At 34.4% G+C, this 20,348-nt stretch overlaps 2 protein-coding genes across 9 annotated transcripts in view; one reads left to right on the top strand and one right to left on the bottom strand.

The window, feature by feature from the left end:
* ARL13B (ADP ribosylation factor like GTPase 13B) overlaps positions 1–20,348 on the bottom strand; it is a 75,251-nt gene that overhangs the window by 24,836 nt on the left and 30,067 nt on the right. The gene's annotated exons all lie outside the window — the stretch shown is intronic.
* On the top strand, positions 3,013–17,243 carry STX19 (syntaxin 19). 5 transcript variants are annotated; one of them, XM_033433358.2, is made up of 5 exons: positions 3,013–3,138; positions 3,330–3,380; positions 13,049–13,116; positions 14,359–14,557; positions 16,322–17,243. In XM_033433358.2, the coding sequence occupies exon 5, from the start codon at positions 16,335–16,337 to the stop codon at positions 17,217–17,219; it is 885 nt and encodes a 294-aa protein (XP_033289249.1). In that variant the 5' UTR covers positions 3,013–3,138; positions 3,330–3,380; positions 13,049–13,116; positions 14,359–14,557; positions 16,322–16,334; the 3' UTR covers positions 17,220–17,243. The 5 variants fall into 5 exon arrangements, with proteins under 5 accessions (XP_033289249.1, XP_033289250.1, XP_049565665.1 ...); XM_033433359.2 differs by having other exon boundaries at positions 14,374–14,557; XM_049709708.1 differs by lacking the exon at positions 3,330–3,380 and having other exon boundaries at positions 3,120–3,138.

Below are 20,348 nucleotides of genomic sequence, written 5' to 3' on the forward strand. Positions count from 1 at the left end.
CAGGTGTACAGCAGTGATTCAGTTATACATATATGTGTACATATATATACTTTTTCAGATTCTTTTCCATTATAGTTTATTACAAGATATTGAATACACTCCCCTGTGCTATACAGTAGGTCCTTGTTTTTTAATCTATTTTATATATAGTAGTATGTATCTAGTAATCCCAAATTCCCAATTTATCCCTCCCCTCCTTCCCCTTGGCAACCATAAGTTTGTTTTCTATGTCTGTGAGTCTATTTCTGCTTTGTAAATAAGTTCATTTGTATTTTTTTTTATATTCCACATATAAGTGATATCATATATTTGTCCTTCTCTGACTTACTTCACTTAGTATGATGATCTGTAGGTCCATGGTCCATCCATGTTGCTGCAAATGGCATTATTTCATTTTTTTACGGCCTAATAGCATTCCATTATTTATTTTTATATATACATATACATATATACATATATATATATATATATATATATATATATACATACCACATCTTTTTATCCATTTATCTGTCGATGGACATTTAGGTTGCTTCCATGTCATGGCTATTGTAAATAGTACTGCTATGAACATTGGGGGTGCATATATCTTTTTGAATTAGAGTTTTTGGTCTTTTCTGGATATACGCCCAGAAGTGGGATTGCTGGACCATATGGTAACTCTATTTTTAGTTTTTTGAGGAACCTCCATACTGTTCTCCATAGTGGCTGCACCAATTCACATCCACCAACAGTATAAGCGGTTTCATTAGTTTTTAATTCATCCTCCCACTGATTGTTTTTTTTTAATAATATAAACATGTACATGGGGGAAATGGTATTTTAAAAACCACAATTTGGGCACTATGGATATGCACTGCTATTGGCTGGCTACGGGGTGTTTATGTGCGTGTATCTCTACCCTCCTGTTCTTCCTCAAAAGTTAGATGCACTTTTGTGCATCACCATGCTTTTTTTAAAAAGAGTAAATCCTAAAATTACTCTGAAGTAGTATAAAGAAATCTTATTTATTACTATACTCTTTATTAATGAACAAAATGTTCATTATATAGATGTTTCATCATGGGTTGTTCCCAATGTCTTGATTTTACAAAGAGGGCTGTGAGGAATAAAGTGTGTGAAGATGTTATTTCTTATTTTGGGAACAGACTCCAGGAAGTAAGACTACTAAACCAAAGAATAAATACAGATGTTATTTTGATAGATATTATAGCAATGTCCCTCCTCTCACCCTCAAATCATAACAACTCAGGCAGAGAAAAAGGGAATGTAAGAAAATTTAGTTGTGTGAGAGAAATTTTATTTCTGATTTTTTCCTACAAATATTTCACTCTGGTAAAAATTAATTTTGAATTGTTATATTGATATAATAAATAACATAACATATAGTGCTGTACAATTTTAGTTTTTGATATGGAAAACTATGAAAGAAACTTAAAAATAGCAGGCATACTAAAAAGAAAGGTAAGGTGGCAGGTTTAAAGACATGAACTCTTTTCTGGCTGTTGTAGTTCTGAAATTTGGTAATTTTCTGAGTTAAGTTCTTGGAATTCCCTAAAATTAGATGGAGTTAAATCATTTTAAAGTAAACTGAACAAAAAGCCTTTACCCAAGGTTCTTTCCATTCCTATTTATTCCAAATTCCATACACTTAGCAAGTTTTCATACCTAAGGAAAACATTAAATGAGATGGAGTTAATTGATATTTATAGGACATTCCATCCAAAAACAACAGAATACACATTTTTCTCAAGTGCTCATGGAACATTCTCCAGGATAGATCATATCTTGGGTCACAAATCAAGCCTTGGTAAATTTAAGAAAATTGAAATTGTATCAAGTATCTTTTCCGACCACAATGCTATGAGACTCGATATCAATCACAGGAGAAAAAAAAAAAGAATAAAAGAGGCATTTATGATAATTAACGTTAAAAAATGAGAAAAAATGGCTCTTGTTTTGGCCACAAAGTTTTGAAGTTTGTATGGCAAGTGAAATGAGAGCATTCCATCATTTTTAGTGTATGCAGCTGCTTAGGTATTTGAGAAATAATTATCTCCTTTTCTTCTTTTCCCCAACTCCTCTGATTATGTCAAAATTGCAGTTACTATTAAAGATTGCATAAACACACCAGGAAGTTAAAGATTAAATTATCAAAATGGTACTGAAAAAGAAATACTAAAGAAAAAGGAAAAAACATGCATAATCCCACCATCCAAACTTAGCTAAAAGCAATTTCTTTCTTCAGAGGTATGTTTTTATATGATTATGTGCTTCTGCTTTCCATTGTTTTATCTCTTTTTCAAATTATTACATAAACTTTATATCTATTTGTAATGTCTACCTAATATTACAAAGCCTAGGTGTACCATCCTACAGTTAAATACCACCTACTTTTGTATATTTATTTTGTCTCAAATTTTTTTTTTCACTATTGTAAATTAAGCTACAGGGTGTGTGTGTGTGGGCATGTGGACTTCACTACATTTCTTTTAGATAGATATCTAGAAGTTAGAATTCTAGGTCTTTAAAATATATTAAAAATTTTATGGCTTTAAAGATTATTTTCTTTTGCTGAATTATCTGTCAACATTGGATACAATGATTTAAATAGTCCCCTTACCAAAATTTCTAGGTAAAAATAAACGCTTATTTTTAAAATTGCATTTTTTATTACCTGCAAATTTGTACATGTCACTGTTTAGTAGTTCTTGTCCTTCCTTTTTGAACTGTCTATTCACTTTCTCTGTGAATTTCTCTGTTTGGGATATTGTAGCTTTGAAAATTTAGGATCCTCTTTCTTATATGAAGGAATGTATGAAGTCAACATGTATGATGTTTCTGAATAAATATTAATAAAATTTAAAATGCTCATTAAAAAAAAAAAAAAATTCCATACACTTAGCAAGTTTTCATACCTAAGGAAAACAAAGTAATCTTTGCTTAATTACGAACCCCCTCTTTTGTGAGTAATGTACTTTATATGTAATATAGGACTGGAACTACAGAGCCTGTGCCAAGTACATCTAGGCAGTTTAACAAGGACTTCCTGTTACCAACTAGCTCCACTGAAAACAATCTTACTTTAATCTAAAGAAAACGCAGCTAACAGGCAGAACTGGATTCTCCAGGGGTGAGGTAAGAAATTTGTTCTTCTCATTTGATATTAACAACAAAACGATAACTTTAACTTATTTGACTTCATTATGTGGCTTTCAATTAAGTTAACTAAATGAAAACCATACAGAAATTATCCTGTGAACTATAAGACAGAGACAAATAAAATTTGAATAAAACGTTACAGATGGTACTCAGTTTTTCTCTCACAGGCAGGACTCCAACTGCGCAGGTGGAAAAGCACCAAAAGGAACAAGACAAAGGTAAACATACCACTCTTTTTTGTACTTTTTAATGTGAGACATCCAGAGACTGAAATCTGTGACATTTAAAAAGAGCCCAACAGATAATTAAAGTTACCTGTTTTGCTCAGATTTGGACCAGGCTACAGGCAGCTGATGTGCTCATATATACTACTGATATGCTGAATGAGATTTGGGTTTAGAGTTCCTAGAAATAGACCACCATAAACAAAATCAACTTTTTATTTTATGTCCTTTAAAAAAATATCTTTTCATTTTGGAAACACTAGAAAGTCAGACCCTATAAAAACAAACTTAAAATTCTTCTATAAACAGACTATATAAATTACTCATAAAATGCTTGCTTTAGACAACACTTTTCCATTTAATTCTGAAAAGAAGTTAATGCCCAATATGACACATATGTATAATGTTTAAAAATTTAAGATAATTTTCTACAAGGCCTTAATTTCTTCATTGTAGTTTCCCAGAATCTTTAAAATTAACTTGAGGAAATTAAAAAATAATCTTGCTGTAAAAGGACTACTGTAAAATACCAAAGTAGTCAATTTTTTTAAAAGTACTCAATTTTGAAATGTTTCAGCTAGTGTACCGAAAGTACTTAAATTATAAAATTTAACATCAATATTATATTTGATTTGATAATTTAAAAAATTTAAGTCAACATCATTTAAATGCAACATACATAGGTAGGTCTGATACTTTCAAAATTAAACAGTGTATAGAGGCTTAACCAAAACATGTTTTATTTTTTGATATTTCTTCAAAGTTATTTTACAATTGTTATGTTAGATTTTAATATATAACCCATTTCAAATCAAAATAATAATTATTATTAATAAATGTTTTAAGGGTAAACTTGAAAGTTGGCTATGTAATACCTAGAACACATTATATTTGTGGCTATGTAGTTTTAAATTTAATATAAAAATAATTTTACATAAGTACAGCTTACTTTAATCAGATAAGTGAGAGTTCAAAATTACATGAGTCTTAATATTTAAACAAAAATGGTCTTGTTACATTAAATGAGTTAATTTAACAATTAACTTATTTACACTAAACAAAAAATAGAATTTAAAAAGCAGTGAAAGGCTGCATTACAAAAAACTGTCTGATAATTTAAACTTAGATAGAATTTACACAATTTGTAATAATTTTTTTTAAGTTTGTTTTCCTCATTTAAGTAGCCAAAGAGGTGAATATTCCAGTAACAGCTGCTTTCACCTTGAACTAGGGAAATGTTGCAACATGTCTTCACACACAAAGCAAAAGAATATTCTAGTTTACATTAAATAAAAACTGGTTACATTTCTTAAAATATTTAATCATTATAGTAACTATAAAAAGAAATGTCTTAGTTTAAAAAATCTATAAATTTATAAAGTATCTATCCCAGGACATAGTTCTTAAAGCACTAGATAATTTTTATTCATATTTCTGTTCCTGGAAATGTTCCCTGTCTATAATAGAGTGGAGAAACTTTTATTTGAGTCATACAAGTTTACTTTCGTATTTCCAAAAACAAATTGTCAAACTTGATTACTATATTTATAAATTAGTGTTCTAACTTTCTTTTTGCAAATATCACATTTAAGCTCAAAGATACAGTTATTAACAGTAGAATTCAAAACTGTACAGCAAAGCAGTAAGTTAAACATGCTGAAAGATGCCTCACATTTGGATAGAACTCTTCGGATATTAAGAAAATAAATTTAAGGTAGAGAAAAGATTGCATAAAATGGTAGTATCATCAATTTCACTTGCCTAAGCAATTAAATGATTTCACAACTATGCACTTAATATTTTATGCCTTCTTGAACTCTGTCTCTTCCAACTTTTAAATTTTAATATGCTTAGATATGTCACTTTGTTTATAATTTATGAAGATATAAGATTAAACAGTTAAATGGGAAATAGTTATACATGTAGCTGTGCGTATGTAACTACTGGAAAATGCAATTTATGTATAGCATGCACCTGAATACCTACATTAGGTCAGTTTCTGCAGAGATGAATATAAGGATTTAGGGAACATTCTGAATTATGTTAACTCTGTAAAGATAATCACCTATGACTTTCAGTGAAGATGCACAGATACAGAAACTCCTCCTCTTGCTAGAAACGTAGAGAAGTGTTTGATATAATCTTAAGGGGGAAAAAAAGACAAATTTCTAAACTACATCATTACATGTGAAGTAAGAAAGGGAAATTTCCAGGTGCCAGAAATGAAGAGGGAACACATTCATAGCCAAGGTGGAGAGTAGGAATTAAAGCTAACTCCACGGGCTACAAGAAGAAAACACTTTTATCTTAGAGGCTCGGGTTTAGAGTTTGTTCATAATAGGGAACTAAAACTGAGTTTCCTGTATGAAATAGTGGACCAGAAAAAGAACAGCCTGTATACAGACACAGGAAAATCTCTGTTGGCTTGTCCAGGAGTACAGCAGGGAGTGAGGGATTCACTCAGGCTACAAAATCACTACAGAAAAATCAGGCCCTTATTTATACTACCTGGGCTATAGAAATCACTAGAGAAAGATCAGGCCCATACAGTCAGCCCTCTGTACCTGCAGGTTCCACATGCACTGATTCAACCAACCTTAGATGGAAAATACTCAGGAAAAAACCCAGAAAGTTCCAAAAAGCAAAACTTGAAATTTCTACGTACCAGCCACTATTTAGATAGCATTTACATTTTATTTACAACCATTTATATACCATGTACATTGTATTAGGTATTATATGTAATCTAGAGATGATTTAAAGTATACTTTTAAAGTACATAAAAATATACAGAAGGATGTACATAAGTTATATGCAAATACTGCACCATTTTATATGAGATCTAAGCATCCGTGGATTTTGGTCTCTGTGGGGGTCCTGGAACCAATTCCCCACAGATATGGAGGGAAACTGTATTTATACTACCTGGGCTATGATGGGCAAACTCCATGGGGCCCTAGAAGTGACAACCACAAAAATGCGGTTAAGAATGTATCCATAATGCAGGGCACTCAGGACATTCTTGTATAATATAATTCCCCACTGAAGGTAATCTGCTGACAAAGTTTACTAAATATACTTGCCCATCACCAAGAAAAACAATTGGTGGCCACAATAAACAAAAGGAACCAGAAATAACCTAATAATGTAAAAGGATCTTGAACATAAATATATTTTAAATGTTCAAAAGAAATAAATGAAGACATACACCAAGATGAACACAGTATAAACTTTACAGCTGATTTTATATAAACATCATTAACTATAATATGCATGCTATGATATACAGCACTGAAAGGAAATCTGACTTTTTCCTTTAATATCAGTTAACATATAGAGATCTATAGAAAAAAAAGATTCAGAATATTTACTTTCTTTTTGCTACTAAATTTATTAAGATTAATGAATATAAAATACATATCAATATATTTTAAAGAGTTCTTTAAAGTATCTTTTATTCAAATATGAAAGTGTGGTATTCCTTCAGGAAACTGTTATCCCAAAACAGAAATCCAGGATAAGACCACCTTTAAAAGGGAGAGTCAAATATCTTCATTTCCAAAATCAGTGACAGTAAAATTTACCTTCTCAAAAGCACTTTGCAAAAGTATACTGTGCTACAATATCAATTTTGAAATATTCTATTTCTTAAAAAAATGTTAAACTATGATGCTTCAGAAAAAGGCTTTTGATGACATTGTTCATTTATGTGTAATTAAAATGAAAAAAAGAAAGACCTAACTAGCCATAAGTATATTAGAGAGGGTTGTTTTGGGATTTCTTCCAAGCCATGCAACCAAAGAGAAAGTAAGAGACACTGTAGTTCTTGAGAACTGTGAAATTTAAAAATTGTCAGGCTACTTAGCATGAGATAAGACTTAAATCTCATGACTAAAAAAATCAAAATCTGTTTGGTTTTGATACCTCCCTCATTTCTCAGCTAGGCCTCCAATACTATCACTCTTTTCTTTTCCCATATTATGAGGAACACAAGTCAATTAAAAAAAAAATAGTACAACAAACATCATATCTGCTATATACATTATAGTTGTAAGAATTCATAGTAACAGGTTAGTATATGAATAGGAAACAGAAACCTGTGTACATAAATAGGAATGCAGTGTACCTCACTTCTTGTCTTATCTCATTCTGTGACTATGAGGTACAGCAGAAGAAAATACAAGAATCCCTATCTCTACATGGTGCCAAGGATAGGACTCAAATTTTTTTAGATTTTCCGTGACACAGGTGTGTGGGATCAGAACCAATCATTTTTCTTTTTTTGGGGGGGGGCACCACACGGCCAGCGGGATCTTAGTTCCCTGACCAGGGATTGAACCCATGCCTCCTGCAATGGAAGCGCCAGGGAAGTCCCTGAACTAATACTTTTTCTTTTTCTAAATTGTAACATGCTTAATTTGGTCTGATTGTATGAAAAATCCTAATACAGCTGCTAACATAATTATTTTAGATCTAATATGCTATATTACCTGCTGGAAGAACTTTTTTCTTTTAAACATAGCATTTATATTAACAACATAATACAATATTTGATACAGATCAACTTCATTTGTAGCATGTTTCACTAGGATAATCTATATCTATTCACTATGAAATAAAGAAAAATAACAGATCTGCAGGCAAGTAGATGTACATCTGAATGTAGGCTCTGCTACTTTTTAGTTGTGTGACCTCAGGCAAGTCACTCTACTTTTCAGATACTAAGAAAATTAGAGGAATAGTTAATAAAGTCAACATCCAAATAAGGGCAATTTCAAAGAAAACAATACAAAGAAAGTGGAGAAGATGAAGTTCTTTTAAAAGTTAGGATCCCCTCCAAAAGAAACCATAAGTACATGAGTTTCCAAATTGGAAAGAGCCACTAAACATCTAGCAAATACATGCAAAAAGACGTTCCTAGGTCATGTTATTGCAAAATTTCAAAACATGAGGAATAAAGAGAAAAGGCAAAGAATTTCATGGAAGGAAATTAAAAACAAACAAACAAAAAACCCCACATCTTATACAAAATATCAGGAATCAGATGGCAGATTTCTCAAGGGTAACAAAGAAACTTAAAAGAAAACACAGCAAAAGTTTCAAAATTCTAAGGGAACACAATTTCCAAGTAAGAATTACATCTGCAGCAAATATATCATTCAGGTGTAAGGACAGAATAAAAACATTTTCAGAAATGCAAGTTATCACCACACCTATGTTTTAAAAGGAAGCTATGGTATGCCCTCAAATCAAGGGGATAAACCAAAAATAGAGATGAGGAACAAGGAACGAGGAGAAAATACACAGAAGGAGAGAAAAATTCCAACACAACAGCTGTGTGGTAATCAGGGTTCCAAGAAAGAAGCTGCAAAAGATAAAACAATAAAATGAAACAGAAAAGAATACCTGCTATATATACATTAAGAGAATATTTTCAGTGCAAATGAGCTTTAGAATGAATTAGTGATGCATATATACAAAATGAAGCAACTGAAAAACTTAGGTAATTAATAATTTCAAGAAAAATTTAAAAGTTACAAGGTTCTTGATCTGTGTAGTGGTTACATGGGTCCGTTCGCTTTGTGAAAAATCATCAAAGTATACATTTATGTTTTGGGCACTTTCTGTATATGCGTAAATACTTCAGTGAAAAGCTTTCTTAAAATAAAAATGTACATCTCCTAGCTCTATCCACTGAAAAAGCCTAGGTACAGTGAAAAAAATTATTCTGAGAAAGGAAATATAACCCTAGTGATTCTGGTACATATAATATGATTCTGGTGTGATTCTGGTATATATAATATGTGATTCTGGTAAATATAGTATTTGGGTAGTCCTAATAACGTAAACATATAATACTGACTATAACAAAAACTGTGATATAATTACATTGAGAGGAAAAATTTGAGGGAAGGATGGGGGTGTAAGAGAAAGTTAAATCCAAGAATTCCCTGGTGGTCCTGTGGTTAGGACTCCGCACTTTCACTGCCAAGGTGCAGGTTCAACCCCTGGTCAGGGAACTGTCCTGCAAGCTGTGTGGTGCAGCCAAAAAAAAAAAAAGTTAAATTCATATCTTTCATAGCAAAGATTATTTAAAACTGAAAAAAGTGTAAACATCTACATAAGCAAATTATCAAGAAATAGGGAGCTTAAAAGCAACATATAGCTAAGGAGTTGAAAATGACTGCCTTTGGGAATGAGGAACTGGAAATAGAATGTGGTGGGGCAGGCAGGGGTCAGCTGTATATCTTCATAAGCCTTGAAGTGGTCTGACTTCTTAAACTGTGTATCTGTATTAATGATGAAAATAATCACATTAAAAACATTTTTAAAAGAAAAGGCTTTGTTCAAATCATGTGGGGGGAGGAGGGAAGAAGGGAAGGAGGGAAGGAGGGAAGGAGGGAAGGAAAGAAGGAAGGAAGGAAGGAAGGAAGGAAGGAAGGAAGGAAAGAAAAGAAAAAGCTTATGGCTATATCAAAAGCAACATGACATCCGTTTTAAACACTTTTGGAGGAATTTATTTTCAGCATCAATATGGTAATACCAGAGGGAGCATACAGATAAGGAAGTGATAAACACTAAACCAAACAAAGAACAGTATGGAGCTATTCAAGATAAATCATTAGGCTAACTGACTTTAGTAATTACCTCCCTCTATACTAGAAAGATTAGTCTTTATCAGAGGCATATAATAAATCATGGGTGGTAATTCTGCTTTCTCAAAGTTATCACATGAAAAAAAAGTTTCTACAATCACTTCCCAATGTTTGTAGGTGTTTTTAAAAATCTGTTCTAGCATAATCATCAAATATTTATAAAATACTGAATACAAAAGAGCATATAGATGATCCCAGCTTTACATAACATATACATTCTAGGAAATTTATATTATACATCTTATAATGAAAAAAGCACTGGTCTAGCAGCCAGGAAGTTTGCATTATTATACCAGTACTACTACTAGCAAGCTCTGGGTAAAACACTTAACTTTTCTGATTTTCAATTTCCCCTTAAGAAAAATGAGAAATTGATTAGTTAACCTCTAAGGATTATTTTTGGAATCAAATTATAATATTCAATAGATGTGGAAGAAACCAGGTTCACCTCTCCTTTGGAGAACAGGTGAGGACTACATATCACTACCATCCTCTTTCAGTTGGTCGAGGAGTTGCAAAGGAAAGTGACACGCATCATTTCAGGCTACAGCATTTTAACGTCTATGAGAGACTCTCCAGTACTTCCAACTGCCCTACCAGCCTACCACATTCAGAAAGGTGGAGCTTAGGTCTCTGAGAAACCAAGATGGGAACCAGTAGCCCCTGCTAACCCAACATGGACATGAAATGTGAATGAAAAATACATCTCTGTGGTTGTAATCCATCAAGATTTGGTGACTGGACATTACTGTGACATAACCAAGCATATCTTGACTGATAAAAATGGGACCAAGTGGAATTTTTCATAAACTGAATATTTAATACTCACAAGAAATCCCAACCTAAATTAGTTTATAAAGCTAAAAATCTTTACAATTTATCTCTTAAAATCTGAATTTTTATATTAAGGATTATATTAGGTTAATTACAATTAACTAATTAATTATAAATAACTTAATTATATGAAATTATATATACATATAAATTCATCTGTTTATTATAATTTAAAAGGTGGGAAAAATATAAAAAATGATATCAAACTTTCTGCACGTTTAATTGGTTGCTCTAGTACTGAACTCTTTCTCAATTAAAATCACTTTGTTTTCACTTTAATAAAGGACTTAAACAAATAGTACGCTAGGACTTCCCTGGTGGCACAGTGGTTAAGAATCCGCCTGCCAATGCAGGGGACACAGGTTCGAGCCCTGGTCCAGAAAGATCCCACATGCCACAGAGCAACTAAGCCCGCGTGCCACAACTACTGAGCCTGTGCCCTAGAGCCTGCGCTCCGCAACAAGAGAAGCCACCGCAAAGAGAAGCCCGTGCACCGCAACGAAGAGTAGCCCCCGCTTGCCGCAACTAGAGAAAACGCGCGTGCAGCAACGAAGACGCAACACAGCCAAAAATAAAAATTAATAAATAATTTTATTTAAAAAAATAGTATGCTCACATGGTATTATATTTTCTCTAGTTTGCTTATTTCCTACTTGTAAGGACAAAGGCCAGTAAATATCAATACTTTCCTAGAAGGTATGCCCAACACATGGATCAATATATTAGTGTTTTATATTGATCTAATTTCCTAACACCCAAAGTTTGCAATCTATACTGCCACCTTCTCATAGTCCTCCTTGACTAATCTTCTTTTCACAAATTTTCCAGGTTTAATATTATAGCTTATTATTTTTTCCCACAGATCTTAGTAAACCACTGGATCTGGTTAGTTTTGTTCCTAAGGTAAAGAAATTATTCTTTGCAAGTAAGGTAGAATACAGACAATGGAAAGGTGGGGAGACAGAGGGAATGAAATCCTTCCACTACTTAGAAGTCTCTTATTTGCATAAATTGTACAGACTGAAGCCTTTTACTTTTAATATAGCAAATCAGTGGTAAAATAAAAGACTGCAAGCTATTTGAATTACATATTTAGATAATTTAAAATAAACAGCAGAAAACTGTAAGTGCATTACAGGCAACAAAAACTTGCTGTTAAATGTTTCCAACCAGTACTTAAAATGCTCAGCAACACAGGTACATAGCAAATGCCTCTGAGTAAACTGTTAATATCTATAAAAGACTTTTTCCATCAAAAACAGATTTCAAGGTCTTAGTATCCCTTGTGATCTGGCTTCTTTCCCAGCCACTTCACTTACCTAATTGCCTCTTCTCAGAACTTATCTGAACTGGTCTCTATAGAGCATCTGATACCATTGAAGAAGGCTTTATAGCACATTAAAGAGTGAGTCCTTCAAACTAGACTGCCTGAATTTGAATCAGAACTCTACCACGAGCTGATATCTTGGTTAAGTTACTTAAGATCAGGTCTTAATGTCATCATCTGTAAAATGGAGACCATGGTAATACTTAATTCAGAGTTCTTAAAAGAACATACAACACACTTAGAACAGTGCCTGTCACATATTAAGAACTCAGGAAAATATGAACTATAAAGAGCTCAATATCAGAACTTGAATAAATAAGACTGGTGAAGGTGCTGGGAATACCAGAATGAATAAAGATCCTTGCCCTCATGGAGCTTGTGTTTGGAGAAGAGAGCAGACAATAAAGTAAGATAAATAAGTAAAATATAGTGAAAAGTGCTAGGAAAAAAACTAAGGCTGGGAAGGGTGGTTGCAGTTCTAGATAGGGTGACCAAGGACAGCCTTACTGAGAGGGTGTCATCTCAGTAAGATTTAAAGAAGTTGGAGGAATAAGACAGCACTACATGGGGAAGAGCATTCCAAACAGAGAAGACAGCAAGTGCCAAAGCCCTAAGGCAGGATCCTGCCAGGTTTGTGTGAGGGATAACCAGGAGCACAGTGTGATTGGGGCAGAGGGAGGGGGAGTTCTAGGAGGCATGGTCAGAAGGGCAAAAGGAGAGGTGGACAAGTCATATTGGACCTTGTAGGCTCTGGCTTTTCCTCTGAGAGATCACACTAAAGGAGGGCTTTAGGCACAGGAATGACATGATCTGACTTACATTTTAACTCTTGTTTCTGTGTTAAGACCAGAGGAGACGGGGATACAAAGGAAGAAACAAGGAGACCATGTAGGAGACTACTGCAATAATCCAGGTGAGAAAGGATGGTGACTTGAACCAGGGAGGTGGTTCCTGATGTACCCTGAAAAAGGGATTGACAAGATTCCCTGTTAGTTTGAATATAAGGGTGTGGGGGGGGGAGGGGGGAGGGGGACACAAAACAGAGTAGTCACGTAGTCCAGAATGACTCCCAAGTTTTTGGTAGGGTGACTTGGAAGAAGACTGGAAGAAGAGACTGGAAGAGGTGCCACTTACTGAGATGGAGCAGCAGTTTGGGAGTTGGAAGATCAGGAAATTATTTTAGACACAGACATTCAAATGAAGCTGTTGAGTAGACAAGTGTTATGAGAACAGTCTAGACTTGAGATATAACTTTGAGTCATCAGCTAACGGACGGCATTTAACACTGTGAGACTGGAAAACAACGGTGGATAAAAAGAGGACTGTGTGTGGAAGTATTCCAGTATTCAGCGGTAGGAAAGACGAGAAGAAACCAGGGAGGAGAAAATGATGAAGGAGGAGCCAAAGAGGCAAGAGGAAAGCCAGGAGACATACGTAAAATAATTTCAAGAAGTAGTGGTTAAGTGCTACTGAAGGGTTAAAATCACCAATAAGTCCTATTGCTTCTACCTGCAAAATATATCCCAGATGGTTCCCATTTATTCCATCTAGTTTCCATCCAGATGTCTCCTGGAGGTTATCAGGAAACTATTCTCTATACAGTGATCTTTTAAAAACATAAATCTTACGTCAATACCCTATTTATCCTTTCACTGTCTGCCACTGCATCTAGAATAAAATCTAAATTCCTTACTTTGACCCACAAGGCCCTTGGTGATCTGATCCCCACCTACCGTCCTGACTTCACTCCTCCAATGTTACTGCCCATATTAATTTCTATCTATATAAGCATTAATTTTGTTCTTAAAACATACCAGTCCTATTCACTGCCCTGGCACCCCATCTCCAATACTCAAGATGCACTTTCTTGGCTCTCCATCTTCTCAACATTTAGGTCTACACTCAAATAGCTCCTTAGAGAGGCCTTGCCTAATTGATCTATCAAGATCGAAAATTATCTCATTTATCTGTTTAATTGTGTATTGTCCATCTCCCCTCAGATATTAATTACTCAAGGACAGGTATTACTGAATACACACTATAGCATTTAAAACTTTGCATATAGTAAGCTTCAAAAATTATTTGACAGAATGTCAGTTCTTTAAAACCAAAGGAATATTATCAGGATATTCGTTTAACTTTTTATGTAATACAGGCATCATTTCTACAGTATCCTCGACTGGGTCATCATTCAAGAACATCTGGAACATCTCTAGTGATGGCAAGGTTTTTATCTCATGAAACAATTCATTCCATCTTCAGACAGCTCTACTTGTGTGAAAAGTCTTCTTTATACTGAACCGAACCTCACTCCATGTAATTTCCACCCACGCTGCCCTTTGGAGTTACACCAGGTAAGTCTAATCCCTCATTTATACAGATCTACACATTTTAGAAAACAGTTGTAGATATTCCCTCGACCTTCTCTTTTTCAGAACAAATATTTCCATTTCTTTCAACAACTCTCCATATACTATGGTCTTCCAATCTCATCCTTTCCATGACAGCTTGGAAATTCCCAATTTGTGGATTTTCATCTCATACTTAACACAGTCCCTCTCCCATTTGCTTTCACTAGCATAGAGTCAGTGGAACAAATATCTTTCTTAGTCTATCTAGACATCACATTATTATTCATGAAAGCATAATAACTATTCTGATAGTTCTCATTAAAAGCTCAAAATTAACTAAAATCTCCAGTGATTTTTATAAGCACTGCTATGAACTCAAGGGTCTTCCAGTTTATAGATGTAAAGGTGTTTTCTAAACAACTAGGTGCAATACTTTAGATCTATCCAGTTAAACATGTTTTTGTTATTTTAGTATAGTGTTCTGTTCTATTTTAATTTTCAAATCCCAATTCTGTATTTCAACATACTAAAGAATTCTCCAAATGTTGTGCCATCAACATGTTTGATAAGCATGCCTTCTACGACACCCAAATAACTGATAAAAATATTTGCATAAACATATCAAGAACTGAATCCCATAGCATAACAGTGTCATATTAGAGACCTTGTTCTCTAGTTGATACTATGTGTGGTTCAATGAGCTACTTGTAACTCCATAACAGCTTCCTCTTATCCACAAAAATATCATGAAAAGCATTTTAAATGCCTTTCTAAAGTCAAGATGTGCTGTGAAAAGAAAGTATTTTATTAACAAGGATTTCTTTTTATTCACTTCATGTATATCACTATATAATTATGTACATCAAATTGATTCCATGAATAACTACCAACACAGCATACAATAAGTGTCAATATTATCAGTGTCCCCCAAATAAGATTTTATATATTCTCATGTTTGTAAAAATATCACTTATTATGAATTAACAAAAATTTTTGTCTAACACAGTCTGGATATCTTTGCAAAGGAATGCTAATAATGAGACATCAGCATGATTAAACCAAGAATATGATTCTATATATATGCAATGGATAAGAAAACAAAGCTATGTCAAATAATGTGTTAGTCAATCCAGAAGCCTGAGAAATTTTGTGATAAATTCAACATTACCTATATTGCTTAAAGCTCTCATATGGAATCTGCCCTGTCACTATACTGGTTTTAGCTGAACTACACACATTTAGCAAAATGAGTATGTTTTTTTGACATTACATAGACCAAATTAACTGGGAACCGTATCTCCAGTAATAAGGACACATTCAGAGTGACCTTTTAATCCTAAAAAGATATGGTCAAATCTTCCTTTTAATGTGACCTTTTAATCCTAAAAAGATATGGTCAAATCTTCCATTCTAAGATATAGCTTCCTAAATCAAGAAAAATCTATTCTGTGGCAGTATCGTGACACTGAGAACTTATTTGGGGGCAATTATTTCTCTATCACTGCTTACTCAGCTACTTTACTCAACTGTATGGGACTCATAGAAGCACTGCATTATGCGAAGTGATTTACAAAATATTTTACATTATTTTTTCTATTTCAGTGATCTTTATGAGGAAATTCTTATTGATTTTTCTAATTTTTAGTCATCTTTTCAGAAAACTAGGAGGATTTTTCCTGAGAGATAGACACAGCTATGTAAAGCCAACTGCTACTGGGAGGAAATACCAAATTTTTCTTTGTTCAACACAATCATTTTTGCTTTTAGGAGGACAGGGAAGATGAAAGACCGACTTCAAGAACTAAAGCAAAGAACAAAGGAAATTGAGCTCTCTAGAGACAAGGATGTGTCGACTACAGAAGCAGAGGAACAAGGGGTGTTTCTGCAGCAAGCTGTTATTTATGAAAGAGAGCCTGTAGCTGAGAGACACCTACATGAGATACAAAAACTACAGGAGAGTATTAACAACTTGACAGATGATGTTCAAAAATTTGGGCAGCAACAGAAAAGTCTGGTGGCTTCTATGAGAAGGTTTAGTCTAATTAAGAGAGAGTCTAGCATTACAAAAGAGATAAAAGTCCAAGCAGAACACATTAATAGACGTTTGGATGATTTAGTAAAAGAAGTTAAGAAGTCAGAGGATGAAAACGGTCCATCATCAGTGGTCACAAGGATACTTAAATCTCAGCATGCTGCGATGTTCCGCCATTTTCAGCAAACTATGTTTCTATACAATGACACAATAGCAGCAAAGCAAGAGAAGTGCAGGACATTTATTTTCCGTCAGCTTGAAGTTGCTGGAAAAGAAGTGCTGGAAGAAGAGGTAAATGATATGCTTCATCAAGGAAAATGGGAAGTTTTTAATGAAAGCTTACTTCGAGAAATCAGTATCACTAAAGCACAACTCTCAGAGATGGAACAGAGACACAAAGAATTTGTTAATTTGGAGAACCAAATAAAGGATTTAAGGGACCTTTTCATTCAGATATCTCTTTTAGTAGAGGAACAGGGAGAAAGCATCAACAATATTGAAATGATAGTGAATGGCATAAAAGAGTATGTTAACACTACTAAAGAAAAATTTGGACTAGCTGTAAAATACAAAAAAAGAAATCCCTGCAGGGTATTGTGTTGCTGGTGTTGTCCATGTTGTGGCTCAAAATAAAGAAGCTATTTTAGAAATTTCTCCAGCTTTAGAATGAAGGATGTCCCATAATTTAGTGTCTTGTGTCATTTTTCTTCATTTCATAGAGCCATTCACATACTTTCATCACTATTAAGTTATAATTTTCCCCTTTTGCCCTTACCCACTAGAGTTACAGAAATTTCTAAAGCAAGTGACATAAAACAAGTCTTCATTTATTAAACTAAAAATAGCATATTAGCTTTAAACTCATGGGTTAACAATTGAAAATGAGGTAAATGATCTTAAGTTTCTAGACAGGTATCAAGCTCTATTACATATTTTTGTAACTTCCAATGCCTTAACAAGATGAATGTCAGTAAGTGACAACTACTTAAACAATGCTTTAGGTTCATTTAAGAACATTTTGGTAGTTAAGAATTGTATAAAACAAGAATTCAAGTGGTGCTCTATTAAAGCCAAATCAAACTAGAAGCTGCATCAAATTTTTTTTTTTTTTTTTTTTTTTTTTTTGCGGTACGCAGGCCTCTCACTGTTGTGGCCTCTCCCGTTGCCAAGCACAGGCTCCGGACACACAGCCTCAGCGGCCATGGCTCACAGGCCTAGCCGCTCCGCAGCATGTGGGATATTCCCGGACCGGAGCACGAACCTGTGTCCCCTGCATCGGCAGGCGGACTCTCAACCACTGCGCCACCAGGGAAGCCCTGCATCAAATCTTTTATTTTCAGATAGGTCAGTTAACTCAGTGGTCAACAAATCCTAGGAAAACCCAACTATGTACTTAATGAAGAGTCTAGTTGGTAACTAGGAGCTGCTTTTAGCTTAAGGCCTAAAAAGCTAAGTTAAGGCACTGTTTTCCTGAACTTGGGTCCATTCAGGACACTGTATTACAGATTAAGAGGGTTGGCAAATATAGTAAAAAATAAAAGGCAATGGTATGCTTGGAATTTTCTCCATCACTTTATTGTGAAGCCAGGCACTAGACTAGGGGCTAGGGGCACAGTCTGAACTCACATGGGGATAGAGTTTGGGAACTAACATTCTAGTGGAGAAAGCATATAACAAATACAAATATTAGACAATGTTAAGTTCTTGGCAGAAGTTTAAAATAAGGATGATAAGATATTGTCAGAGTGGCTTCTTTTGGCTACGTGGAAAATATAGGCCTCTCTAAAAGGTAATGTAAGTGAAGATCTGAGTGATGAGGACAAGGGAAGCACATATTCCAGGCATATGAAACAAATAGTACAAAGACCCTGAGGAGGGTATAACTTACTCTGTTCAAAGAAGAATGAGCAGTACAGTTGTATCACAGTGGGAAAAGAGCAGTGAGGTAAGAGATGAGGTTAAGAAAGGTCAGCAGGGGCTAGATGTAAAGCCCTGTAAGTCTGAAGTTTACAGCAAGTGTAATAAAGGCAAAGCTGTTTTGGGGCCTGGGAGTAATGTTATGTAATTTATATTTGGGAAAAAATCATCCTGTCTACTGTATGGAGAACGGGTCAGAATGGATTTGGGCAGGTGAGTAGAGGACAAGCATATAGGTATAGAAAACAATTAGAAGGCTAATGCAATAGTCCAGTTAAGAGATGATGGAGGCTTGAGCTAGGATGGAAGTGGAGGTGGTGATGGTGGTAGCAGCAGTACTAACACTCAAGACTAATAAAAAAAAAATCCTTGCTATGTCCCAGCATTGTTCTAATAATTTTACAATTTTACCAACAAGAACACTGAAGTACAGCTAGGTTAAGTAACCTGACTCAGGTCACAGAAACTGTACACAGAGAACTGGGATTTGAACCTAGGCAATCTGATTGCAGAACCAGTTCTTAACTACTGTATACCAAGTTGTAGTGATGGAAAAAAAAATTAGACTAAAATGTGATAGATTTAAGAGGTAGAATCTACAGGATACTGATTAGATTATGATAGCTTTTACTGAGATGGGAAAAGACAGGAGATGAAGGTTTCAACACTAAGGGTGAGAAGGAAATCAAGAAATTCTGTTTTGGCCAATAGAACCTGAGATGACCATAAAATGTCAAAGTGGAGGTTTCTAAGTTATTAGCTATATCAGTAGGAACTCTTGGGAGATGTCAAAGCTATAGATTTGGGTCCTCTGAGTAAATAAACAGTATTTAAGGCCTCAAAAGTATCTAGATGCAAAAAACTGCAAGCCCAGAAAAGAGCCTGGGATATTCTAAAATTTAGACTTAAAGCAGAAGAGGAGTTAACAAAAAAGACTAAGAAGGAACCATCGATGAAGTAGGAGGAAAATCAAGAAAAGTATGCTGTAATGCAAAAGTGCTAAAAGGAAAACAAAGTTGAGGAAATACTCAATTTTAGGTAAAATAAGAACAGCAAAGTGACAATGGATTTGGCAACATGGAGATAATTTGTTGACTCCAATAAGAGCAGTTTCAAGGAACTGTAGGAATGAAAGCACAAATGGAGCATGTTGAGGAAAGAGTGTGATATAAATAAGTACAGAATCCACTACAGGCAATTCTTTCCAGAATTTTGAATAGAATACTACAAAAAGGAGTCAACATGTGAAGAGAGATGTAGAGCCAAAGGATTCCACAATACTTAAAGAAACACAAGAGCACATTCTGCCGATGGGAATGATCCAGAGAGAGAAACTCGATATAAGAAAGGGGAGGAATAATATATTGGGTTGGCCAAAAAAGTTCCTTCCATTTTAAAGTAAAAGTCGAAGACACATTTTCCATTTTTACCAAGAAATTTATTGAACAACATATTCACCGTTTTGTTCCACTACCTTCTGCCATGTTTCAGGCAACTTCATAATTCCATCTTCCCAAAACTTTTTATCATTTTGGGCAAAGAATTGTTCCAGGTACCTTTTACAGTCTTCCAGGGAATTGAAATTTTTTCCATTGAAAGAATTTTGTGAAGACCTAAGTAAATAGAAAGCCGAAGTGCAATGTCTGGTGAATGTGGCGGATGAATCAGAACTTCCCAGTCAAGCTCTAACAGTTTTTGCCTGGTCATCAAAGAAATATGTGGTCTTGCATTATCCAGATGGAAGATTATGCGTTTTCGGTTGACTAATTCTGGACATTTTTGGTCGAGTGCTGCTTTCAGTTGGTCTAATTGGGAGCAGCACTTGTTGGAATTAATCATTTGGTT

The sequence above is a fragment of the Orcinus orca genome, chromosome 5 (assembly GCF_937001465.1).
Source record: "Orcinus orca chromosome 5, mOrcOrc1.1, whole genome shotgun sequence".
Classification (NCBI taxonomy): Eukaryota; Metazoa; Chordata; class Mammalia; order Artiodactyla; family Delphinidae; genus Orcinus; species Orcinus orca.

Bases quoted from the DNA above. Each gene is read 5' to 3' on its own strand.
- STX19 (XM_033433358.2), top strand. From the start codon at position 16,335: ATGAAAGACCGACTTCAAGAACTAAAGCAAAGAACAAAGGAAATTGAG.